Here is a 19955-nt window from a genome sequence, read left to right on the forward strand (position 1 = left end):
CTGGTGCCTACCCAGAAGGCAGAGTAACAGCCACAAAGCCCAAAACTCCTTGAGTGGATCTCTAGTAGAGACCTGTGCCCTGTTAGGCTCATGTCTTTGGGGAACAAGTACTGACCAAATTGAATTCCCAAAAATGTTGTGATAGAGAGAAAATGGGGGTGTTCCACAGTGTATTACTAATTTACAACATTAATTGGCAATATAGGGAAATCTGAACATGAAAACAAAGTCAGGTCTACTTCAATTTTACTGTTCTTGTTAACTGCATCCTACATAAAGACAGCAGATTGAGCTCTGTGTGTTCTGGTGACTACACAACATGCTCCCGTAACGGTATATCCGCCGGTCTCAATCCCGAAACCAGAATCCCATCAAGGGATCTAACATAGGCGTTGAGATACCGACACCTATGTTAATCCCGACGCTGGAACGCTGAGGACGCAAGCCCAAACGAAGGTAAATCCGTTAGCAGCTGGGGGAGGGTTGGATTAGGGAGTCTAGCGGGGTTAGGGTTAAGTTTTGTTGGGGGGAGCAGGCCTGGATTACAGGCGGGGCGGACGTCCTGGGGCCCCCACACATAGAGGGCCCCCACACATTGACAAACACCCCCACTATTATGGAGGCCAATTCTGGGATCGGGGTGATTTTGGGATTTTAGGCCAAATATGTTGGGATTACAATCCCGGGATTGACCTGCGCATTGCGCATATTGCTTAAAGCGTGCTGCCAGTCCCTCGGCAGCGAGCGTGCAGTGCACAGGGCAGGCTGTGTGTAGCTGAGCGGGCGTGACATCAGAGGTCACACAGCACGCTGCGCAGCCCCGCGCCAGCCCGCCCCTCTCAGAAGCTGCAGAGGTGAGCTGCACTGCAGATTGACTGGGGACTGGGGGAGCCCGAGAAGGAGTGCCGGGACCGCCTCCTTAGCTCGACTGTCACCGCCGCCACCGCCACTGAAGGAAAAGGAATGAGGAGCAGAACAAGGCTATTCTCTGTGCTGCACTGCCTGGAGGGTGAGTTTGTTAATGTTTTTTTTTTCATTAGTGTGGTGCAGTGGCGGATCCAGGCTGGGCAATCGCCGATCACCGTAACCATAACAGAAAGTGACAGCCACTGCAGTATAAAAGTTGTGTATTGATGCTGCAGAAGTGCAGCTCCGCCTCCGAGGAGATAGGTGAGCTGTGGCACCCGGCCGGAGCAGGACTACACACCCCCATCCAACTCCTCTGACATTGTCTCTTGGAGGCAGACCCTGCACACGTGATGGGATCTCTGGGAGGTGTCAAAGGGGAACAGAATAGTGGCTAGCTGCCTGCTGTGCTGGTCTGGTAGCTGTCTCTGTGATTCCCCGATGGAACACAGAGACAGCAAGGGATGGACTAGGCTGGAGGGCATGCAGGCAGAGGCTGCTCCCCGGCTGCTCCAATTGTGTTTGTAAATACAATGATAGCGATCGGGCAGCATCTTCTGCCTGTCACTGACACTCACCGCCAGGGCCGGATTAAGGCCTGCAGGGGCCCCATGGCAACAAACTTGTGGGGACCCTATCAATCACATTATTAAAGTGATATTTTGGTGAGTTGCGTTTCGGACAACAATACATTGAGGGGAATTCAATTAAGAGCGAATACATTCGCCCAGCCAAATCTGCGCAGCAGCCGCCGCACTTTACGGCAGCAGGATCACACTCAAAGCTGAAGAAGTCAGCGGACGAAACGCGTTGGGACCTAGCTCTTTCCCTAAGGACTTATGCAGAATCTCTATATCTTTTAATCAGATAAGCAGTTTTCTCCTCATCTTTTACTAATTTATTGTATTTGTTTTTATTGTATTTATGCTATCAGGTTTACCCCAATGTGCATGGGGGAACCATCTGTCATGAACCTTTTGTGTTTAGAATAAATTATCTTATTTATATATTGGTATATATATTTATTTTCACTTATGCACTTTAGGCATTAAGCACTTTCACTAGCCATTAAACTGAATAATATAAGGCTATTTAGCCTATATTAATGGCAGGGTTTATGCTTTTAAATTAGTGTTTGGTTTTAAACTGGAGTTATTTAATATTTTACATGTGAATTTGTCAATAATATGCACTTTATTTAGACTATAAGTTGTTTTTCAATATATGTTAATAGCGGTACTGTCGCCCTAAGTCAATCTCCCCTTTCTCTCTCTCTCTCTCTATATATATATATATATATATATATACACACACACGCACACAATATTTGCACACATAGATACATATATATATATATATATATATATATATATATACTGTACACATAGGACCCAGTGCCTTCAAATTTAAACAATAACAAAAAAAACCTCTTTACTGCCTGTCTTACCTGTTCTCTGCAGCTCACCGTCTGCACGTTCCTCTCTCCACAGAACAGAAGTTAACCTCCATGCTTAAGGGGCCGGGCTAATGCTGTGCTCTCCCTTCCTCCCGCCTCCTCCTTCCCAGCAGCCTACGTGCCAGCCAGTCACCGAGCTGCATGGTGCAGCTACACAAGCCATGGGACAGCTGAGCCATCGCTCACCAGCCCAGCACTGCTCTGCAGCGCCGGCGGCTGTCAGTGCTGCGTGTGACTGCGCGCGTGCAGCGCTGCAAGATCGGATTGTATTAGAGATCCAATTTGTGGCGGGGGTTCCCGCAGGGGGGGGCTCAGAGGTAATTACCTCCAGTGGCCTCCACCTTAATCCGGCGCTGGTTAGGGTCCATGAGAAGAAACCAAGTTGGAGACAGAGGACGGGATCGCAGACAGCTAAACGCTGTGCACCTTTTTGTTTGTTTTTTACTAGTTGTGGGGGCCCTCTATGTGTGGGGGCCCCAGGACGACCGCCCCTGTCGCCACTCCTATAATCCGGCCCTGCTCACCACTGACTGATTGCACTGTTTCACACAGAGCAATCGCAGCATCTGTCGGGCTGCCGCTCTGTTAGGCAGCAGCGCAGTCATCGGGGTGCCACTGCACAATACTGATTGGTGAATGCCTCCAGCCATTCACCAATCAAAGTGGTGGGATGTATTCACACACTGATTGGTGAATGGCTGGAACTATTCACCAATCAGCGCAGGAGCTGCAGGCTTCATGAGCAACACAGAGATGACGGGACCAACCAAAGGCAGCCAGGTGAGAATGAGAGATTTTAGACATTCTGATATTTAACAAGAGGTGGAGAGAAAGTGCAGGGTTTTTAATCAGTGAATGGGGGCATTGCATATTTGGGGTATGTCTTTCAATGATGAATGGTAAATTGAATATTTAGGGTACTATGTTTATGAGTGAACCGCCCCCCTAAAAAGAAATGTCTAGATCCGCCCCTGGTGTGGTGCTGGCTGGAGGCTGCCATAAAAGTAGTTTTATTTATGTGGGGGGCCCTAAAAGTTTCATTTATTTTATTTGTCCTGTGGGCCCCCACAAGTTTGTTGCCCAGGGGCCCCCACAGACCTTAATCAGGCCCTGGGGGGGGGAGATTAGGGTTAGGCACCCCTAGGGGGGAGGGTTAGGTTTAGGGAGCGGTAAGGGGGGTTTAGGGTTAGGCACTAGGGGGGGAGGTTAGGGTTAGGCACCACTTGGTAAATTGATTCCCAAAATTACAAATAATCCTTTTTAAGGTCACGATTCAATTCAGCGCAATGCTAAATTGCCCCGGGAGGGAGCTCACGAAGCTATTCAATTCAGCACGCTGTTTTGTCAGACTAAAGGATTTCTTCTCGCACTCTCCTTAGGGTGAGAGGAGAAATCCAGCCGAGAGGCTGTTTGCCAGCTTAGTGCAGTGCTAACAGTCTTGCAACCGGCCCTTTAGTCGGGCAATGCTGGTTCTCGCGGCTAAACACCCAGGTTATGTCACGAGAACTGGCATTCTCAGACTTAACTGCTTCCCGACAAAAGTAAACAGCGCGCTAAATTGAATAGCTCTGGGAGCTCCCACCCAGGGCTATTCAGCATCGTGCTTAATTGCATCGTGACCTTTGTTTTGATAAGGATTATTTGTAATTTTGGGGATCAATTTACCTAGAGAATCACAGAGCTACAACCATTGTTTTATAGGCCTGATTCAGAGATGGTTGCAAAAGCCATCGCAGTTGGGTTCTCTCACAGTACGCAATTGTGAAAATATGCTAATGACTCACCCGCCATCCAATGCATAGAGACGCCCACTGAAAGCATCCCACATCCGCCGCTCATGTACAAAACCAGAAACACAGAACGCGAGCCAGGCGGCCATCAGTCTTCTGAGTAAGTCTAAGCTGTCACAGACATAGCTGGTCTCCAGACACGCAGAGGGCTCTCTGCTTCGATTATCAAAACTGTGGCTAATTTATGCACAAGAAATCAGTGTTTAAACGATCTGACATGCCTGCGTTTTTCTAACCTCCCCCATTACCTCCCCAACAGCTGACTACCTGTCACTCACTTTGCGAATGAATCCTCTGTGCGAACACAATTGCAATTCAGTCCTGTGCATGTGTAATGTGGTTTACACGCATGTGCAATGGCTAATAATCGCTTAATCTGTGTAAATATCGGATTTGAGTCCGTCTCTGAAGTAGGTCCCATGTGCCATCTCTGTCACTGTCCCACATTCCATTAAGTTACACATGTTGCTATCCCCAATAAAGGTTCTATAGTAAAACAATGTTTAGCCATTCATAAAATAGTCATTAGTAAATAGCCAATAACGGAATCATAATTTATATAGCAATTATCCTTTTTATAGAACTGCTCATGAACATCAGAATGTTTGTAATTTCCTTTTAGATTACCAGGATACAAATATATGTGTATCACTGAACACAACTGAAGATCTTACTTGGGACAGTAGTGGGCATGATGATATACCAACTGTGCAAATCCCACCTGCATTAGTACTACCAAAAAGGATATCATGTGAGGTAAGAGTTAAAGTAAAATTATACACATCCATCTATACTATACATTTATGGACTGACTTAAAAAATAAACTAGCCAAAGTGCAAACTGAAAAAATACAGAAAAAAAACTAAAAATCTAATTCTGCAGTTTATTATATATACTGTACATACTGTATGAACAGAAATAAGCTGTTAAAAAACATTTTGTCTTCACTTAAAAATGTGGCCCCACTCACAATGAATTTATAATGACATAATGTGCAAGATCACATAAAAATTGCATTGTTAATTATGATGACATCACATAAAACATACTGTAGCTAACATTATTACATCACAAGTATCCAACAATGGGGGAGATGTATCAAACCTTGGAGAGATAAAGTGGAAAAAGATACAGCACCAATCAATCAGCTTCTAACTGTCATTTCTTAAACAAAGCCTGTAAAATAGCTGTTAGGAGCTGATTGGCTTGTACTTTATCTCTGTTGACTTTATCTATCACCAAGGTTTGATACATCTCCACCAATATCTCATATGGCAACAACATTAAATCTGCAATCACACTACTAAAAAGTTAAAACATATTTAGTAAAGGTTGCTGTATGTATACTGCTTCAAAGCACTGAAGTCATTAGGTAAAATCCTCTTAATGGTCTCTATATGTTTAGAGTTTGTATGTTCTCTTCATGTTTGCTTGGTTTTCCTCCCACTCCATGTGATAGGGAATATAGATTGTAAGCATCACTGAGTCAAGGACTAATGTGAATGATCAAAGTATTCTCTGTAAAGTGCTGCAGAAATGTGTGAATTATATAAATAACTAATAATAATAATAATAATAATAATAATAATAATAATAATAATAATAATAATAATAATAACAATATGGTTAACTAACATTAGCAAAGCTTTTATCTGTATACTGATATACCAATGAAAGCAAACGTTTAATTGGTTGCTATTAGCTATAGTAATGTATATATGTAAAGTAGACCTGTGTTAGTAAATAACTGGTTTTGTAACTTTCAAATTTAGATATCATCATAATTAACTAGGGGACTGGCACCTCGCTGTTGGGATATGCAAAGTGCAAACATATCCTTCCTGAAAGGCACATCTTTAAGATATATGTAAGTTATAAGTCAAAATTCTATGCAATTCTAGTCTAAAGGGTGTGAATGAGTACCCATTAGCCATGTCTCAATATGAAAGTAAATGCAAGTGTAATATATCCTGAACTCATAACAGAGGTGTTAGATGTGCAGTGTGCCAACTTTTACACATGTCCTATTTTTGAATGGCACAAAAACATACGTACGATTCTAAATCAGGATCATAGTTTCCTTGCAAACTGGTTTTTGCATTAAAAAAATTTAATGTGATGGTTAATTCATTTTGCTGTTTAGCATGGTTGGGTAGGATTTACACCTAAATCTACAGGTGCAATATAAGGAATTTCGCAGAACAGTTTTAAATCTTTGTTTGTTACCTTGCATTTTAATATAATCTGAGAGTTTTGTACGGTACTTTTATTATGTATGTATCTTGTGGATTGAGTATGATTTACTGCCGGCCGCATGGCCGTTGGTTCAAATCCCGACAATGGCACTGAAAATCCCGACCATCCCCAGGTAAGTATTCTCTAACCTATTCTACCCCCTAACCCTGACCCTCTCTTAGGGGTGCCTAACCCTAACCTCCCCCCTAAGTGCCTAACCCTAATCCCTCCTCTAAGTGCCTAAATTTACCCCCCCCTTCCCCGCCGCTTAAACCTAAATTCCCCGGGGGGGGGGGTGCCTAATCCTAACCTCTCCCTGGGGGTGCCTAACCCTAACCCCCTCTTCCCCTAGCCTAAATCTAACCTCCGGGGGGGGTGCCTACCCCTAAATCCCCCCCCTCGGGAACAATAAACTTAACCCTCCCCCCTGTGGCTGCCCTTCGATCGGTAAGCTGGGTGTCGGGCTCCCGGCGTAGGTAAAATGACAGGCGTCAGGATTTCGATGCCTGTCATTTAACCCTTGCCGGGATTGTGCAGTCGGGAAGTCAGCGGTCGGGATTCCGTCCATCGGCTTCCCGACTGTTTCCCGTATCTTGTGCCTCTTGTTATAACCGTATTTGATGTCATCAATGGCACCTATAACAAAGTAAGCTGTCATGTGATTTTATTGATGACATGACAAAAAAATCCTGATGGGGCCAGTTAACTCTTGACACTAAAAAAATGTCCTTTCAAGCCACCCTGCTAATTGTAGTGATCAAGCTAGGGCTATTAAGCGACCACTGAGGTGACAAGCTGCCACTCTGTGGATCTTAATTTTCCGCATTTCACCCAGAGACCTTCATAAGAGTCATGGTACCTCCTTGAAAGATGAGTCTAAAAAATTCTCAGCGATTAAATAATACAATAAAGTTCACCCCTAGGGGCAAAAATACTCAAGGTAGATTCTAATCGATTTTGATCAATTTAAAATCTATGAGAATTGATCAACATCGATGATGTGTTTCTGGGGCTAAATCACACATTTACTAATCCTTAAAAAATCCAAACTTGTCTCTTAGTAAAAGTGTAATTTAGACCCAGAAACACAGCATCAATGTTGATCGATTTTCAGCAGTTTTCATTGCTTTTAAATTGATTAAAATGAACACCCCCTAGAGTGTGATAAAATAAACTTTCATTACTATTTGCTCCAAGAGGAAGACGTCATTTAAACAGTTAAATGTTAAAGAGCTGAGTGTGGACTTCTGCATATGTCTTCTACTATCTGTAGAATAGACATACAGTACATTTGCCAGTCTTGTGATGACTCCAAAATAGCCTGTATGATGTAAGATTTCTAAAGCTCTCATTGCTGATTTTTAAAACGTGTTTAGTTAAACATATAGGGCCAAATGTAATAGGTAGTCAGTTTTAGTAACAGTACAAACTCGCACTTTCTCGCGACATTGTATCATTGATGTAACCACAAGATTAACATCAATTAATCTTGCGGTTACTATGTAGCGGCTCTCACCATAGACGGCTATGGGGATTTCTCACCATAGACGTCTATGGGAGACAGAGGCTGGCCGCATTCAGCTAATCAGGGAGCTGCTCCGACGGAGATGCTCCCTGATTGGCTGGCGGCCCCTGCACCAACGGGGCACACGTGTGCCCCGGTCATTTACGCGGAGCAAAGCTATGTGTACACACATACCTTTGCTCAGTCCGTATGGTTCGTTTTTTTTTTTTTTTTAACCCCTGGATTGCCTACTTGGAGAAGAGGACGTGATCTACGCATAGGAGAGGTGAGTATGGATTTTTTTTTCAGGGACACCCCTATGGATTACTTCGGATAATAGGTGAGTATGTGTGAGTGTGAGTGTGAGTGTGCATGTATATTTTATTAAAATTATACTTTCACGGTGTAAGTTTGTTTATTTACGTATTTCTTTAGTTGTGGAACTACAAGTGCCAGCGGGCCCGTAATGCCCCGCATGCTGGTATTTGTGGTTCTCCAAATACCAGCATGCAGGGGAGGCTTGCTGGTACTTGTGGTTCTACAAATAAAGACAATATGGTAAATTTAATTTTACACTTTCACTTTACACTATCAACCCAGCACCCACCGCCCTAGGGTGCCGGGGATAGCCCCGGGCTATCAGTCTAGGCCTGGGGTGCCCTGGAGAGGGGTACCCCTTTATTGGGGGGGTACCCAACTCCCCAGGGATCCCTGGCCTGGACTGACTAGCGGTCAGGGATAATGCTTTGGCCAGAGAAACCGGTGAAAGGTTTCCCCTGGCTGTGGCATTATCACCCTGCTAGAAAGAGTTCGGTGCTGGTTCTGGAATTTTCAGGGGACCCCTACTCGTTTTGTCCCCTGATTTTCCAGAACCAGGACCAGCTCAACAAAGCCCTGTGCTGGTTCTTAATATACAGGGGCCCCCTACGAATTTTGGCCCCTGTATTTTTAGAACCAGAACAGGCTTTATAAAGCCCGGGGCTGGTTATGCTTTTGGGGAGGGGGTGCACATCATTTTTTTTTATTTTAGAACATTTAACATAAGTACACACAGAAAAATGTACATATCTCATGGATATGTGCATGTTTCTGTGTTAATCTGACCTGCTCAGGATGTACTCGCTAGCCTGAAGCAGGTCTATTATTTGGGGACTTTTGGTAATCTTTTTTTTGCGAGTCTGAAACAGACACCCTATTACATTGGGCGAGTTTATTGTTTTCAATGTGAAAACATCTGGATGCGAGTTTGAGAATGGAGAGTTTTAGTAACTCTGAAAAATGCGAGTTTTAATGAACAGACATACTATTACATTGGAGAGTTGTTAAAAAGTGCGAGTTTAGCATCAAACTCGCAATTTACCAAAACAGACTACCTATTACATTTGGCCCTAAGAATCTATCCCTTACACATAGTTGCCTCTGTAGCATACTACAGTGCCCAATTGGACACTGTGGCGAGATCACTCCCCACCTGTTTGAGAAGTGTAGCAGCTACTGCTCTATTGGTGAGTAAAAGTGAGGACGTAGTATTGGGTCATATGATATGATTGTCTACACTCCCCATGCTGTATCTGCTCTGCTGAACTCTGCTCACACCAGACACGTCTCCTCGGCTAGGTTTACCAAATGGGAACTAGCTCTAATTGCACCTGCAAACATCACTGTTAAACATTGTAGTACGCTGAATCCACCAATGTATTTACCATATGTACAACATGATGTACAAAGGGTGGAAGGGGACGAGTTGCTGGTGGGAGGTGATTTCAGCGGACATAATGATGCACATGATTGTATGGAATATCTAAATCAGACCTTTACTGCTAGACCTGACATACGTGACACACCTTTAGAGAATGTAGATGTGACTTTTTACATGGATGGCAGTTGTCATAGACAAACAGACACAGGTGAGTTATGTACAGGTTATGTTGTCTGTTTCTGTGAGAGTATAAACGTGTGTGTTGCGACCACAGTCTGAGTCTTCTTGCTGAATGCTGATAGACGGGGGTTTCTTGCTGACGCCTACATCTGGTCCAGAGCGCTGCGTATGTATAACTGTTCTTGGGTCTGTATAATTTCTTTGCGCTAAATTGTACTTAGAGCATAGCGTGTAACTGACTGTACTTTTACTTGAATAATACTTTGTGCTTTGGAACCACAGGTTCAAGGTCTGGAGTCTTTATTTAATGTATGACTGCGTACGCAAATTGCGTCAACCTTAGAGGTTTATAGGCAGGATATTAGAAGGTATAGGCAGGATATTAGAAGGTATAGGCAGGAGTGTATAGAGGTTCTAACTCAATATCCTTACCTATTCCTCCCATCTACCTCTGCTTGTCCCCCTTTCCTCCCATCTCTCTCTGTTTGTCTCCCATTCCTCCTCCTGTCTATCTCTGTTTGTCCCCCATTTCTCCCTCTACCTCTGTTTGTCCCCCATTCCTCCCATTCTACATTGCTTGCAAAAGAAGGGCCTTGGCCGTACGTTAAAATTTCCATTCTACAACTTAATGTGTGTGTGCACAAGTGGTATCAATCAGTGTCATATTTGATGTTTTGCCTTGCTCTCATGTTTTCCAAATTAGTTTTTTGTATACATTTGATTACACCTACTGTAATAACTGCACACTGTATATTACAGTAGTGTCACTGGGGCAAGTTAAACACATCATTTTATATATATATATATATATATATATACACATACACATGGATGGCGCAACTAGTGTGCCCGCTTCAATGGGGAGAATGCAGGCCACCTCTAACCACAGCCCAGTGAGAGCTGCGCAATGCCATGATGCGTGTGCCCGTCCGCACGCATCGTGGCAATGATGTAGATGGCTACATCTGTATACATTTATAGATATATATATATATAGATATATACTACATATACTTTACTTTTATATTCTCTGTACACTGTATATATGTGTGCACAGTTGTAGCACTCTACATCCTTGTCACTACGCTTGCCCATAGGCACACACATCGCGGCATTGCACAGCTCTCCCTGGGCTGCAACTAGGCATGGCCGGCGTTCTCCCCATTGAAGTCTATGGCATGTGCGTGCATAAATTAATGTGGTCAGATTGCTATTTACTACAAAGTTAAAATACAGATCCTAGGATCCTTATTCATTAACCGGGACCTGGTTTCTTAATTGGACTTGGACCACTTGTTTAGGTTCAGTAACTTGTTCCTTGGGACCTACAGTATATCATTCTGGACATAGCCCTTGAGAAGTTTGGGACTTTGAAACTGTATAACCACACCAGAATAAACTACTTGCATTCCGATGTATGTGCTATAATTGCAACATTGTTATTATCTTTTTTAAAAATCGTTTTGTAGCCGAGGGCTTGAAGGGATGTGTTGCAGCCCAAAAACCATTTCTTAGGCCCATAAGCAGTGGAAGTAGGTTATTTTCACAGATGAATCAAAGTTTCAGGTATTTGAGTACAAAAGGCACAAGTGTGACAGGCGTGCACATGCTTCCTGCCAGCATTCAGCCTGAAGTCAAGCATGAAGGAGGTGGTGCAGTTGGTGACTTCATAAAAATCGAAGGAATCATGGACTCCAAATGATACCACAACATTCTGGTGTAGCATACCATCCCTTCTGGAACCCGCCTTATTGATCGTTGTTTCAAACTAAAGCAAGATAATGACCCAAAACATACCAGTCTTCGCAGTTCAGTCATACTAATGACAACAAGTGCTCAAGAACTTGGTTTGGCCACCCCAGAGTCCTGATTGCAATCCTATTGAATTCCTTTAGCATCATCTGGACAGGTGTGTTTGATATGTACAAGTAACAAGCCAAAATCACCTTTGGAAGTTGCTACAAGACAAGTGGTCTGCAATCAGAGCGGAAACTTTAGACAAGTTGACCGACAGAATGCCCCGCGTTTGCACTGCTGTGATCGCCGCTCAGGGTGGATACTTTGATGAGAGAAAAATTTAAGGAAATCTAAACTCAATTTATTTGTAAACAATGTGTATGAATACAAAAATTGTTTTATTTGTCAAAATAAAAATATATTCATCACAAATTAGCTGCTTTTTGTTCATAACTAAATCAACAATTTGGGTGGTTAATTGAAATTAATGAGCTGTAGTGTATGTAGTCATTTATTTAGTTGAAGCATTTTATTATCTCAACTTTGTGGCCTGGCATTTACACAGCTTGTATTGATCAGCTTTAAATTTGTCTCTACAATGGAATATGTAATCTTAAATCACATAATGATTAAGTAATAATAATGATTGAAAATACCAACAAATAATTAGCTTTTCAAATCAGTCCATCATTGTTAGTTAGAATTGTTCTGTGAATAATAATTTCTTCCTTTGCATACAGAGTGCATTGCTGTGTATAACATGTTTTCACTAAAAATGGGAATTGTTTACCTTCACTGCTCATGTATCCTTGTATTTTAAAATATCTCTTTGTGCAAATTTCCTTGGATATATTAAAATAGTATAATTTGTGTTCTGCAGCTTCCATATTAAATGTAGAAACATGACAATGAAAAACAAGGTAACAGTATATATTCTAATCTACATTTTAAACACTCAGGGGTTTATGTATCAAGCAGTGAAAAGTGTGGAGAAGTTGCCCACAGCAACCAATCAGCTTTGAAGTAACATTTATCAAGTACAGTCTGCAAAATAATAGGTAGGAGCTGATTGGTTGCTATGAGCAACCTCTCCACTGGTCCACTTCTCCACACTTTCCACTGCTTTATACATAAACACCACAGATACTGTTTATTTAATGAAAACCTAATTAAGTTGTTTAGATGTATTGTAGTTTAATTTGGTTGTAGTTTACTGAACACAAGGGCCTTTACTAAAAAATTATGCAAAATTGTGAAGGAGCTTGTTGCACACCATTAGAAAGTGATATCCAAAAATATCTGCTCCCATATTAGTCTGTCATGGGGTATAGTACTATATGGATTACTAGCAACCTGGCATATTAGCCTAAATTATATATTTAAACATGAGTAAATAGAGTGTACTGTACTTAAACAGTATACAGTTATAAACCAACATATAATACAGAATGACACTTCCCTTGACTGCTGAAGACAGGTGATCTGAGTTTCTCTTGGGTGGATACCCAATACAAAAATATAAAAAGAGAACAACACTAGTGTAATAATGTCACAACAATAAACAGAATACAGTAATTCCAGGTCTGGACATTAAAAGGTATGGTAATAACCCCTTAGGTTTTCTGTTTATTCAGGTGAAGCTTGATCGCGCAGTGTAAAAGATAAATAAATGTAGGGTATTCTCAATACATAGGAGGGTATCCTCCATGAACCATGAAATAAATTGTACATTAAAAGGTTAACAAGTTTAATTTAATTAACATAGTAATATAAAAAAAACAATAGTAGGTAATGGAACCGTACCATAACCACACTTCAAAGTAGCGGTGGTGTAATTAAAGTTGGGAGGTTCTGGACCCTCGTTTCTCAACTGTCCAGTGAAGGCAATTTAGGTGTAGGTTCTTCTAACTAAAATGATTCTGTAGGACATTAGGGTCCAGAATGTCTAACACCTTTTGCGCATTTGATATTATATCTTCCTCAAGGCAGAATGGGCCCTTGTCCTCATAGATTGTAACTTGGATGATCTCATATGTATAACCAATATTTAAGAAAAGATTTAGAGTGGTTAAATCCATAGGGAACTAGAGTCTTTCTCCAAGTGGAAGTACAGTATGGATGTACTGTGCTCTCCACAGTTTGATTATAAATAAAAAGTTAAATTACATAGAATTAAATACTATATAGGATTAATATCTATATGAGAAGGAAGATAAAGATCTGTACAGTAATTGTGACTTTAGGAAGGTACCCTTAATGAAATAGGACATCTTTATGATGTATAGGGAACTAAAGTCTCCCTCAAATGTACTACAACAAATAGGAGAAGTTATACAGATAATTAGGGGTCAATACAATTAGGTGCAAATTGTTTGATGAAACTTGCACACTTTGCACGAATGCGCCCCCCCCAGACTTGCACAATCCAATTATAAATGCTAACTCGCGCTACTCACAGGGAGGGTGTGCAAATTTACTATAGCATGCAACTTGGGAGAAGTGGAGAAACCATTTTGGATCATAAAAAAGTGACAGAAGGCTATTTTGTTAAAAAAAAATGTACAAAAATTATAAAAAGCTAATTTTTTTCATTTAATGAAATAACAAACGAAAAATTTTAAAAAAGCAGAAAAAAGGTGATTTTGTGGTAATTTGAGGTAACTTTAAATTATAGCCAACAAAATGTAAACAATTATAAGAAGCAATTATGTTTCATTAAAAAAAATACTTTAATTAAAAGTGGTGTGCCTAAACTAATAAGAAGGTTGATTTGGGGGTAATTTGAGGCCATTTTGTAAACATCCAATAATGGAACGTAATTATTCAGCCAATTTCAGCTAAATTAAAACTTCTAAATGTCTAATCAGTCATTAGGGGGGTTTCTGATGTTTTTAGCTTAAAATAAAGATTTTCCCTACTATCTGACACCCTCAAGGAGGCACAAAAAAGCACCAGTTTCCTCTGAAAAAAATGTGAATTTGGAATTGGATTGCAACTGCACATTGCATTGTGAGTTTGCCATGAAAACTTGCACCAATTCACACCTACTATAATTGAATTGACGCCTTAGAATGGTTGGAAATTCATTATAAAAAAACTATTAAACTTGAATTCCTGGTTTAGACCTCCTGGGGCTAAACTATTTTATCTGTATAGCCAAAAAAAATAGACCCGTGCTCGGTTTTACCCATATTATACATAGTACCAGCAGCATGGCAATATTAATGCCATAAATGTATACAAAAGAAAAACTTTTGTTTTTATTTGTTTTTTATTTGTTTTTATTTGTGTTTTTATAACAATAATATACTACAAATCTGTGTGTGTGCAGCAAATAAAGCCAATTGGATTTTGTCATGATATGATCACAGCATTTGATTCTTTTCTGTTTTGTTTCAAAATGTTGCTTTGTGCTATCATGGCAGCTTTCAATTAAGGCTACAAAAGGGCTTAGTTGGGTGTGGCTCACAGCCAGCCCCTTTATAGATGTGTCCCTCTGTATCTAAGAGGTGAGTACATTTAACTGCAATGTAATGGTGTGCTGGGCATATATGCTAGTGTAGGGACCTGCAGAAAAAAGAGGTTCCTTGCCTCTGGGCTGCAGGCTTAAATGCTTTAATCGAATCATGACAAATCCCCTTGGTTTTATTTGCTGCACACACACAGATTTGCTGTATATCCAGGACACTTCTGATCTTGCTAGCATTTTTTCTTCACCCCTATCTCTCTGACTGGGCCAGGATATGCTGTATGCCCCAAAATGTTTTAACTTCTTTTACCGAACATTGTTGTATAATTTTAAAATGTTCAGACAGTAAATGTGTAGGGAGCCCTTTTTGTTATCCCTGGTATGTACAGATCTGATGTACCTGCACTAGGGCAATTCTGAATGACTCCGGAAGTTAAGTATACACCGCCGTAACTCATTAGTGGCAGACACTTAAAATAATAGCAGTCTTGTCCTTTTGTAAGTTTCTGACATAATTTGAAAAGAGAGTCCTAAGAAGCATCTGAAAACAGACCGCCTCTTCATTACTGGAAAAAACGGAAGATGTGTTCTTTATTTTAATCAGTATAGCCTATAAAATAGAAAATAGATTTTGCCTATAAGAAAACATTGCAGAGCTAGAGTGAATAAAAGGATCATGACCCATAATGTAAACATTTTAACTACTATAAAAATATAATTTCAATAATACATATTTTATTATAGTTGTGCTTATATAGCTGAATTTATATTATTGGTTTAAACAAATATTCTTTAAATTAAAAATATTTACTGATATTGCACTAAATGGTGATTGCCCAGTTTTGTAATGTTTTAATAGTATGTACTGTACATCATGACACTTTTCTTTTTACTATACAGAATCCTGGTGAACTATTTATTATTCTGCCAAATGAAATACTAAACAATCCAAACGTAGAGGTTGAATTCTCTACAGAAAATCAGCTTATTAGGAAAAAAGCAATGCAGTGTAATCAAAGGATAATATGTCTGAAGGCTCTGGGTAAGAAAAATCAAAGTTATTCAAATTTAATTTAATTAAGTGTAATATTTTTTTATTTTGATGCATGCGAGTTAAACATAAAACATAACACCTATCATATACATGGCTGACAACATGTATATATTACCCAACTTTTACTTTATATGTAGTGTAGTCCTTTTCCATTGTACAGAGGTGACTACATCACATCCACCAGTTTACCTAAAGCTTTCATGTGATTATAACTACAGTGTTTAACAATCTACACTACATTTCTTATGTAATAAAATTAAATAAAAACCATAAAAACAATACATTCAAAGGCTTCTTACATGGGGGGAGATTTACTAAGCCTTGGATAAAGATTAAGTGGATAGAGATTGTGTACCATCCAATCAGCTCCTAACTGTCACTTTACAGGGTGTGTTTGAAAAATGACAGTTAGGAGCTGATTGGTTGGTACTTTATCTCTATCCACTTAATCTTTCTCCAAGGCTTAGTATCACAGACAATTCTGCACAGTAATATTATAGGACAGGAAAGAAATGCAGTAGAAGGATTATAATTATCAGCCACTGTGTGTTGTTATCTTCTGAGTCCTGATCACATTTAAAGGCAGGCTCAGAGCACAATGGCCCAACTGTATTTGATTGATTTGGCCATCCAAATGTGTGATCAGATGGAATGCTGATTTCACTACCTTATCCTCAGGATGAGAGGCAGCATTAGATTTGGCCTCTTTAAGATTCCCATGCATAACAACAGGAGCGATCTATGTACAATAATCTAATCCTGCAAAGCAATACTGTGAGGGATAAATATATCTGGAACAAATCAATTAGGTCAGGCATTGTTCCTGGCTATGGGGGATACTTGCCAAACATGAATTTTATATATTCCTTTACATCCATGAATGAACAAACAAAAAGCTAGTTGGAAATTATATTGTACTGCTACATATTTGAAGAGAATGTCTCAGGATGTATAATGGAGAAGCAAAAGTAAAAAAAAAAAAATCCTAAAACCCACACACAAATATAAGTTTGTATTGCTCCTCGTGCAATTACTTTGCATTTATAATTATTCAAATACCATTATACCTGTAAAATAGCTTTCCCCTCTGATTTCAAAGTGCAATGGGAAAATATTTTATATTAACCTGGCCACTATAAGACATAAACCCCTTGGAGCTTTACAGTGCTTGTCTGGGGGCCCAAGTTGCCAAGAAGTAGGATTCACTCCTCCAAGATGGTGTGACCATGACCCCTTCACCAGGGGGCGTAGCATCTATAGAGGGTCCCTGTATTGACAATGGGTTGTGGCCATGCCCCCCTAGTACCGAAGGGCGATAGATTTTCATGCAGCACTTCGCGTGGAATCTATGCCTTACCACGCATTAGATGAAGGCCTTACTGAGGGATATAATTGAATAGCTCCGGACACTGAACCCAGGAGCTAAAGGCCACTGGTAAGTCCTGCAGCTAATTGAATTATCCCATGTTTCAACTTGTACAGCTCTCTCCAGCTAACTAATACAACTAACTGATACATTTAGTAAACTATTTTAGGGACAGAGTTGAAAATAAGACCACATATTTAGCAAATACTGTAGGAATGGGATTACTGATTAAAAGCAACCCCGATTAGTATTGTCAAGCTACAGTACATTATTATTTTAACATATAATATTATGTAAAGAGTGAAACTAGTAAAAATTAAAAGGTAACAACTTTTCTCTTTAAGGTAATCACATTAAGCTATATCTACACCTTTTTAAAATTAATATTATTGTTCCAAATTTTTAAAAAATAGGATATTTGTTTGACAAACATTTTCAGATATACAATATGTTTACATTATATCACATGATGTGAAATTTAGAAAACATACTGTACAGTAGTCACAGTCTTAGTGAGTGTATACAGTACACAGCTGGTCAAACAGGTTTTGACTGCTCTCTACCAAGCACTGACTGCCTAAGCTAAGCGAAATCACAGAAGCTCTTTATGATATAAGTCACTGACATACGCAGCCTAACTAATGGAGTTAAACCTCAGTCCGACTACATTTTCTACTTGAATCTAGGGAAATTGGTTGTCTGTAGATAACATTTTAATGGGAACTTATTTTAGACATGCATGATTCCAATTTGTGCTCCATGCAATGACTTAAAAAAGTCAAATACATTTTAAGGGTTTTGTAAATGTTATTTAAGTAAAATTATTTTTAACTTATAAAGATACTGTAGCACATTTGCAGAGAAACTTTGAAAACGGGCCATCAGTACAGTATTATTAACTTTACAGATGGTTTCATTGCAACTATTGAGGAATGTGCTCTATTATTTTTAAAATACTTACAGCAATTGAAATTGCATCTTCCGAAAACCAGGTGCAAGCAGTGTTAATATCAAAATTTGGTGATAATTTCATTCCCTCTACACCTCATCCTTAACTGCCTCCTGCCTACCCCACTCACTGTACAATTCTCCTTAGTTTCAAACTTATAAAAAAATAAAAGGCAAAAAGGGTATTTGCTATGGGACAAATAGAACAAGGGGAGCCCACCATTAGACTTTCACATTAAAGAGACTAGATAGGAAAATGTCATAAAGGCCCCTCTATATCAAGTTTCACCCCATATTTCAGATAATTGCATCTACGCTTGCAAATTTATTATTATGGACCAAAGATTATTTACAGATAATTTTGCTCAATAATAAATCTTAACTTAACACTTACATCTCTACCTATCTCAAACTTCATTTAAGACAACACCTCACACTAGCCAATCCATACCTAAATAATAATAGGCAAATCCCTGTATAGAAAAATATCTAATCTCGTATCTTGCCTCCCAAATGTCTAATAGCATAAACAAACCCCTCATTATGTAGAGGAATAAATTATGTTTCATCTTATCTAGTTCTATATACTTTAAGGATAAAGTTACAAATTAGACCTCCTGTTTATGGATTATTGATGATTAATGACTAAAAATATATCTGATTGTAAGTGTTGTAAAGGAAACAATTATTAGAACCTATATATGTAGGCAAGCTAGTAAAGTTAAAATGGCACAATATTAAATATAATAATATTTAAATATTTACTTATTATGCTTAAGTTTAGGTAATATTATCACCAAGTAGTGGAACAAATACGTTTCAATTTACCAGTTCTAAATTTACTTTTGAAATGATTACATGAATCTATAATATTAATAACATATATTTCAATATCAATTCTATATTCAATATTTTTTGATATACAATAAGCTTGCCTTATAATAGATTATGTCATGTGAAGTCAAGTAGATATAGTCACAGTATTTAGGAGAATATGCAGTACACAGATGGCCACAAACAGCTGATAACTGTTCTATATTGTACCAAGCACTTACATTTGTACCCCAAGCTGAGTGACATAACAGAAGCTCTTTATGATGTACAGTAAGTCCGGGATGTACTCAGCCTAAAGTAGTTAAATGAGCTAAACCTAAACGTGCCTGAATGTTATACTAATAGAGGGAAATTTAATACTTGTAGGTAACAAGATAAATGGATGTTTGTTGTTAAACATTAATAATCCCAATTTGTGTTCCAAGCAATGGCTTTTATGAGACCTTATTAGCTTTAAGAGTTTTGTGCTAGCAATTGAATGTCATTTAAGGAAAGAAAATGTTAACTCAATAAAAATTCACAAATGTGATTTTTTTTTTTTACTACTTGACACTTGACAACAAAATTGAATAGGGGCCACCTGTACATTGGTCTTAAGCCTGGTACACATTAGATGATATGTCGTCCAATTCGGCTCCCGCGAGTCATCAGTGACATCGCCTGTCGGACCGAATGCAGCATGGCCACTGCTGTCACTCCATCGCTCCCAGCATCGGCAAGTGTGTACACATGTGACCGGCGCTAGGTACACATCGCTAAGTGTGTACCCAGCTTTA

General features: G+C 39.5%; 1 protein-coding gene across 1 annotated transcript in view; it reads left to right on the forward strand.

The window, feature by feature from the left end:
* The window catches only part of BANK1 (B cell scaffold protein with ankyrin repeats 1), a 533405-nt gene that overhangs the window by 103871 nt on the left and 409579 nt on the right, over positions 1 to 19955 (forward strand). Inside the window, exons 3-4 of the mRNA XM_088453252.1 lie at positions 4775 to 4908; positions 15878 to 16019. Coding sequence (XP_088309378.1) covers positions 4775 to 4908; positions 15878 to 16019 — 276 coding nt within the window. The remainder of the gene's footprint in view (positions 1 to 4774; positions 4909 to 15877; positions 16020 to 19955) is intronic.

The sequence above is a fragment of the Taudactylus pleione genome, unplaced genomic scaffold (assembly GCF_031769625.1).
Source record: "Taudactylus pleione unplaced genomic scaffold, aTauple2 ptg000573l, whole genome shotgun sequence".
NCBI classification, from domain to species: Eukaryota; Metazoa; Chordata; class Amphibia; order Anura; family Myobatrachidae; genus Taudactylus; species Taudactylus pleione.